The sequence below is a fragment of the Columba livia genome, chromosome 4 (genome assembly GCF_036013475.1).
Source record: "Columba livia isolate bColLiv1 breed racing homer chromosome 4, bColLiv1.pat.W.v2, whole genome shotgun sequence".
Lineage (NCBI taxonomy): Eukaryota > Metazoa > Chordata > Aves > Columbiformes > Columbidae > Columba > Columba livia.
In genome coordinates this window covers 66,516,397-66,524,223 of record NC_088605.1, presented here as the reverse complement: position 1 = coordinate 66,524,223, position 7,827 = coordinate 66,516,397, and the positions used below count along the sequence as shown (strand labels likewise).

At 38.5% G+C, this 7,827-nt stretch overlaps 1 protein-coding gene across 7 annotated transcripts in view; it reads right to left on the bottom strand.

Moving 5' to 3' along the window:
- Nucleotides 1–63: 63 nt before the first annotated feature.
- TRPC3 (transient receptor potential cation channel subfamily C member 3) overlaps nucleotides 64–7,827 on the bottom strand; it is a 47,250-nt gene continuing 39,486 nt past the window's right edge. For 6 of the 7 annotated variants that reach the window (XM_065062137.1, XM_065062138.1, XM_065062133.1 and 3 more), the window contains 5 exons: nucleotides 7,625–7,820; nucleotides 5,640–5,849; nucleotides 4,709–4,792; nucleotides 3,614–3,689; nucleotides 64–1,007 (listed from right to left, as the gene is read on the bottom strand). In XM_065062137.1, coding sequence (XP_064918209.1) covers nucleotides 865–1,007; nucleotides 3,614–3,689; nucleotides 4,709–4,792; nucleotides 5,640–5,849; nucleotides 7,625–7,820 — 709 coding nt within the window. In that variant the 3' untranslated portion in view covers nucleotides 64–864. Of the gene's footprint in view, nucleotides 1,008–1,432; nucleotides 1,476–3,613; nucleotides 3,690–4,708; nucleotides 4,793–5,639; nucleotides 5,850–7,624; nucleotides 7,821–7,827 lie in introns of those variants that run through there. The other variant, XM_065062135.1, reaches the window with a different exon arrangement.

Below are 7,827 nucleotides of genomic sequence, written 5' to 3'. Positions count from 1 at the left end.
GTCCCCCGGGTGTTCCGCTGGGGCATCCAGCGGCTGCTGCCGAACTAGCGGGACGCCGTAGAGTATCAGTAAAGTACGAATATTTTATTTAACAATTAAGCAGCAGAGGCATCATTTAGAACAGTGTAACAAAAGACCTGCCCTGCACGGAGTCAGAGGTTTTTAAAAAATCATTTCTACCACGCAAAGAGGAGCTTTGGACTGAGTTCACGCTGCCTTCCAAAGTCGGTTTTAAAAAAAATTTCTAGTCCTTATTCTTGAAAGTATTTTGAATTAAGAAAGGGTAGTTGTGAGTACGTGTATATACATACATGTTAAACAGTGCTACTACGGTTACATTCACACTTACCCGGTTTTCGTTAATTCTGTGGTATCATACCATGAGTTCTCAGCTTATACACAGTACTAGCATCACTAATAAAGAACAAAGATTTCAAGTAATCCTCCACTGATCTCTAGTTGATTTATTGTATTATGAAAAGTCCTATTTGTACCCAGTTGCTGCAAGGAACAGAGTACTACACTGCATCTGTTATTTTAATTTTTTTCTTGCAAATTTAGTGCAAAGTATTCTCAATATGTACTCATAAACCTATTCAAATATCAGTAATTCATACCATTATACCTTTTCAATGCATAAATGCAAAAAAATTAGGATAGTTCTTGCTTTTAGACAATTAAAATGAAGAGAGCAACCCTTTTGTGGTGAGTTAATAAAATTTCCTAAGACTAAATTCCAGAGAAGCTGTACATGAAGATATTTAGTGCTAAAAATCTACCATACATTTTTCAAGTATAAGATACTGAAATATTATTGCCAATAAATAGTTGTGCTGTAGTCAAAGCCACGGTTCCTTTGCTGAATCATTCACATCTCAACATATTAGGATTTAGTTTCTCACTGAGTTTATGTATTAAAATCGCTAACTCTTCTGTTGCTTGGGACTTATCTTCCAAAAGTTCATAGCGAAGACTGGAGATATCCTGCTTGATTTCCTTTAACTCACCTGTATTAATCATTAAAAGAAATACTTGTTAGCAAAATTTAACACTCATTAAATACCGTTCTGTTAAGTGACATCAGTGCATATTTCCGATTATTTCCTGCTTATCTGAAATGCTCATGAGAGCAGGTCCAGGGATGGGACAGGGGCTTTCCCTCTTCTTCACTCTCAAGGAGATGTGGGTGCATGTCAATGCCTACATAGCACCAAAGGTATTTAATAGTCCAGGCAACTCTAGTGTTGTGCTTCACGTGTTTACAGAACAAAGACTCAAAAAGCCCTCTCCATGGGTTAATGAATTAATCACAGCAACACTGCTGAACAGCTGGTAAGTATTAGTACCCTCCTTTTAGAGAGAAAAGGCAAAGAGAGGTTTTTCTGAAGTGGTGTGCCAAGATCACACAGGGAAAGTGTGGCAGAGCTGGCAAAACTCACAGCTTCTGAGTCTCTCTCCTCTTCCTTACCAACATCCTTTGAATCAGAAAAAGTCAACCAATTTAAAATCATGTTACAATTTGACACAAGTTAAAAAAAAAAAACAACGTTTAAATTAAAGCAATTGTCAAGACCAGGCTTGTAACAAGCAACAATGTGTTTTTCATTATACGATATTCAGTTCAAGAGCAGAAGCTTTAAAAAATATTCAAACACTATTCTTCCAGCAATTGTGAGGTATTTGAATTTTTACACAGTATGCACTGCAGGAAATTATTTGTTACATATGAAATAAAAGAAAGATTACCTATAATTCAGATGCAAAACAGGGAAAAAACCCTACGCTTATGTTTAAAACAGCTGCAGTACCTAAGAATGCAGAGCTTTTCTATTTAAAATATAGCAGACTTAGAAATTGCATCTTCAAAGGCTGGATCTACACCTGAGGTACCCAGTGAACGGGCATGATACAAAAGGCACTACCCTATTGTGTAAAGGTTCAGGGGTTAGGTGACTCGCCTGAAGTGGACTTGGCTCTACAAAAATTGTTGAGAAAGCAAGAATCATGATGTCCGTGAACCACCACTCTTCTGCACTGTTCTGCTTTCTAAACGCATACGCCAACACCGCAGAAGCATCAGGGAACAGGGAAGAGGTATGCCCCTGGCCCTGTTCCTCAGAGAAGAGTCTCCCCATCACTCACTAGCTGGGCGATTTCTCCTATCACAGAGGAAGAGGAGGAATGCAACGGGAATTCTGGAGAGGGGCACAAGGGGCACGCTAAGAGGATGGCACCTTTAGGAGCTTCTCTGCTTCTGTCACTCATGAGCTCAGCTCCGCACAGCCACATAGGATGGGGAAGAGTCGGGATAACGGGCAATGCACAATGCTGCCTTCTGAAGGCACAGAGTGGGATTAAATTTATATCCCAATTTCTCTTCTGCTCCCTGCTTCTCACTGCAGAGAGTTACAGGTAAGCAGAGGGTAACTCCTGAGCAAAACAAAAGCTGTGCTTCTTCAGCTGAGAGAGCAGCCCATTCAGGGCCCCTCACATCATATATGCACATTGATCTGATGCTTCCAGGCCAGTAAAAGCTGTTGTGATCTCAAGTTGTTCACCATGCACACCAGCTGGAGAGCACAAGGCTCCCAGCAGAGTGGTTTGGGCCAAAACCAATTAAACTACCCCAGACCACAACTTATGCTAAGCAGGTATGTTTTGCTGGTGGCAGTCACACATTTCTTACTGGCTGAGCCATGAAGGTTATAACCTCCAGCCTATGGAGAACAAAACCATTGCTGGGGTGTTATATTTCCAAAGGCAGCGACAGCCCTGGAAGGGATATCAGTCTACTGCCTGATAATCTTTAACTGGAGTGCAGAAGAAATATACTCTGTGCTGCACACACCCCAATTATTTTATTTGGAGACCTAGCCAGTGCTCAAGAGTTTCTTTTTTGGCCTGCAGGCCTGTGTTTCATTCCTGGAAGGCTGGAGGAAGAAGGACAACATGCACCTTAGTCTCATCCCAATGGGGAGTCAAGGTGTGCACATGGAACGTGCACTCCTCACCGCTACCAGGGAAGTTTGCGAGACTCTGCACTGCCAGCAGACACCATGCTCAGATCCATCCTTTCTCAAAAGATCTCTCGTTACACACTAAAAGAGTGGCTACAGTTCTCTTTTCCTTCACCATGCAGTTAACTCTATGTAGGGTTTTTTTAATGATGTGCAGCTTCACAGATGAATATTTCACATAGTTTTATGAAGGAACAGAATACAAGTGGTTCATGGTGTGGAGTAGTAAACTGTGCATTCAGTTGAATGAAAGATAGAAAGATGTCCTGCTGCTCTGACTGGAACTCTGGAAGTGTGAATACAGTTAGTGGCTTCCTCACAAATTTCCTCTGTAACTGTTGGTATATCATGTCTGTGCCCCAGTTCTCCCCCTGTAAAACGGGGCCCCTAACATTTCTCAGTTCTACTTAGGCCCTACTTGCCCATTTTGGTTGTCACAGGTGTGCTTCCACTTCTACCTCTCGAAGTTCAGCACATTTGAAGTAGAAATAAACCCTCTCTTTACCTGTAGCTCTAATACATCACTGTAATACCAGTTCCTAATACAACATGACAAAAATCGTGTCCGAATTTTGCAAATGGAGTCTTTTTCTTACCTTCATTTACTTCATCATTTTCTTTGTCCACTTGTGCTTTCAGAACGTAGCGTTTTATCAGTCTTTTCATTATTTGCTGCCAGATTAAAACAGTTATATAATCAGGTGAGCATATATAATTGAACTCTATTTGCTTTTCTTTCTTAACTATCTCCCGCACACTTGTGTAACTGAAAAAATGAGCAGCCCCAGATTAAGCAGTTGCCTCATATCAGCTTTCTTTGGTGGCATGCTGAGGTTCATCACTACAATGAAGCACCTTTCTCATCCAATCACCTCCTATTTACAGGGCACCACAACTTTTTGTAGGGAACAGGACTACAGGGAAAAACATCTAAACACACTAATTTAGGCTTTAAGTAGCTTCAGAGTAGGTCTACCCTTGCTAAACTCAATTCATATGTGAAAGCGTTTGAAGAAGGAAGGAAGCAAGCAAGCTAGGGATTTTACAGTATGACTGCTCAATGTCAGCTGTAAAAGTATTCATTGAAATTATATCCATAGTTTCACACTGTAACTGCCAGGGTTTCTAGTATGTACTAATATTCTTGTACTGTGTTACCATACCTAATTTAATGTAGCTTGTCTAATAGAATTTGCAAAGGTGGACTATGTACTTTCAACATTTTCACTAGGGGAACAAGAGCTTCTATTTATTCTTTTATTTCTGAGCTGGAAAGAAGACAGGAAGGTAATATCTGACAGACTCCTTTTACCAGAAAGGAACATTTCCATCTGCTGAAATGTCAAAATGTCACATCTCAGATGAGAAGAAAGGAAGGCAAAGTAATGCTAACCTAGTCAGCTCAAGGCTTTCATATCCCTTCCTCAAACAGTTTCTGATCTTTGCTTCTCACACTTTCCAAATGGGGATATCAAGGGAAAACCCAAGTTTTGTATGGGCTAGTTTTTTAAATGCTTCCTATAACGGGGCATGAACAATAACTCTCTTTTTAGCAGCAGCATCCTGGAGCTTGATTTCTACAGGAGGTTTCCTTTATCTGGTGAAGGCAAAATGTACTTGGAAACGCAAAATTCTGCCAGTACCTTCACACAGTTCTATCACACAAAATAGTGACCAATGTATGCGCTTACCTGATAGCGTGTTGGCTGATTGAGAATGCTGTTAAAACTGTGTGATTCAAAAACTCTGGAGTTCGACTGAGTGAAAAGGTTTAACTAGGAAGAAATAAGACAAAATTAAAATATATTATGGAATTCACAGAATTCAGATCCATTTTTCAAGATGACTAGACTTGACATTTCCGATAATTTACAGTAAAACAAATAAAAATGATTTTCAAATGATTGCTTTCAGACTTTGTAATACACAGGGCCTTGAGCCTGGCTTATAAAAATAAAAGCCACATACCTCCTCATTAACCTGTCTGTGCCCCAGTTTGCCAACAGTAAAACAAGGGGAATTGTTACTTAATTCTCACAAGGGTGTTGTGACACTGCATTACATTGCTATTTGTGAAGAACATTTAGATACCCCAATTTAGTGCCATGTAAGTACTGAAGATTGTCATTACCAATCCCCCCTCTTTCCTGTTGTCTTCTGCTGAGAACATAGATGTTGACAATAGGAAGTGAATATCATCTTGATCACACTACCTGTCACAGTGAAAAGTTTTCTCTCCTTAACCCTCCTGCCCTGTTTTGTAACCCTGAACTAAACATCTGTCTAATGGAAGCTGAAAGCACCTTTATTCAATATTTAGGTCATTCCTTGTGGGAATTATTTGCACCTTTGAATACTTGGTTATTTTTGTTTTAGCTGTGTTTTTCCAGTCATTAGACCTTGTTGTCCTAAGAAAATTTATTGCTTTTCCTTTTTGTATTATGCAGTTCATTTTGGCAATCTGAAATACAGATATATACATACAGATATATAAATACAGAATATAAATGCTTGGCTAATTGTTGTACTATCACCAGAAGCACCAATTACACCCTAAAACTTTAGCAGAATACTGGAACGGACATATAATTCTTCACTGCAATGAAAAATGTCAGTACCTACCCTAGATTTGGAATTGCCTATTCCCATTTCAATGTCCTTCTGTAGCCGTCTCCTCCTGCACTTAGAAAAATTAATGATCCTCATGATGAAATAGAAAAAAGATTTGGGGCTTGGTACAAGACTGAACGGTGGAGGTAACGTTTTTCCATCATCAAAATATGATAACCAAAGTTTAGAACGAGCGAACTTCCACTCTACATCACTGTCATCCTGTGTTAAGATATAAAAATAAATATATGCTGTGTTTTTATGAAACGCAAAACTTCTTCCAAATGAAGCCTCCTTTAAATATCTACCCTTTCTGCTTTTATATAAAATGCTATGTGCTTGCTAGTTAGGCTCCCAACAGTTCTGCAAAAATGCAACCACTTTATCAAGTCTATTTTAACTAAATTTCAGCCGTGTCTTCATGGCAACATCTCGTTAACACCACTCAGTTAAATCTTGTGAACCATTTAAACAACTCTTATTTTTGCACTAAGTAAAAGCCAACATATAAACTCCTTGCTGTTTAAAGCGAAACTTCTTGGTTTTCTGAAGTCTTGTTTCTTTCATGAAAGTGGTTACATGAGTTTGGTACTCACACAAGTGATGAAGTATTAGCTTTGAGGCAGACACACTTTACAATGGTAGTACTCGTGGCTTTTTACGTAACCATGGAAAGTAACTCTGATTTATAACGGAGTACAGAAACTACAAGGTCCATTGTCGTGAAAAAATCGCATTAAGAACTGACAAACTGATTTTGTCCTGATACATTATTACTGAAGTATTCCAAGGCTGGACTTGGTTGACCCCAAAGGTGAAAAGTTTACTGTAAATAGTCTTCTCCTGCTGAATTCAATGACACTTCCCAGAAGTTACTGAAAATGCCAGGAATAGTACATCCATTTGCATACTATGTCTTAGATAATATTACCTTTTTTTCTTTGGTGCTAGTGGGGGTGTGCAACCCCATCTATGTCAATGTAATACTCTTTGAATATTATCAGAACTTATGGTCTGGAAAACTGGCAGCAGAAATACACTTTTACTTTCATTTTGGCAACTTGGGATTTATTTTTAAAACCCAAGTATCTTATCTACTTTTATTTTTCTGAATTTGTTATTGCAGTTGGATGCTAAATATTCCAATTAATTATCTTTAAAAATTGAGATACTTTGAATTTCATTATGATGACCTATTTCTTTTAATAAGCAATGCAGCCAATAACTTTGGGTAACATTCAAGTATTCATTCAATTGAGCCATTTGGCAGATTTTGAGAACTATTGCCATTATGTTTTCAGAGCATATGGCAAAGTGCAGCAAACCTAGAATCAAGATTTAATATTGCACCTAAAGTGGAAAAAAGCACATTTTACAAAGAAATCTTGTAAGCATTGTGAAGTGTGACTCAGCCACAACAATCTTGAACATAAGCACCTGCATCGTACTCCACATAGAGAGACAAGTAAATGTAATAAAATATGCACATCAGTGATACATGGACATAAGTGTCTACTCCTGCACATCTAGTTGAAAAGTTTGAGGACTGGAATGAAAAAACAGATTTCCATGAAGGAACAGGTCACAAATCCTTTTAAACCATATCCTAATGATCCGAAGACTGAAATGCACTACATTAAGGAAACGGGGAATGAACCACGCATGTCTAAAATGTTACACCAAATAACTTTGTTTTCTACTTCACAGCAGTCTTCATTTGAATACTATTTTAGATGTTAAGACTTCTGAATGGATGACATCTCCTTAGATGTGTATATGTGGCATAAGATGAACTACTTGTTGAGATCCCGTCAGGGTTTGCAAGTTGGCTGGGTTGTTAGATGAAGTCACTCCTAGGAACATGGTATTTTTTGTTATCTCCTTTAATGAGATTCACTGTACTTTCACATATCAAGATGAGCTCGTTTAAATAATTCCTAATAACTCTTCCCTTTTTCAACATTACAAAAGAGAACAACTTAAGAACAGAGCCCCACCTCAATTTCTTGATATGAACTGTTGATCATGGCAATCAGCATGTTGAGCAGAACTACCACCATCGTTACATTGTATATGCCATAAAGAACATAACCAATGTTCTCTATGAACTTATGATCATATTTGAGGACAACAGATGTTACTTCAGACAAGCCAAATATTGACCAAAATAAGGTCTTGAAACTTTCTTCCACCCTGCAGG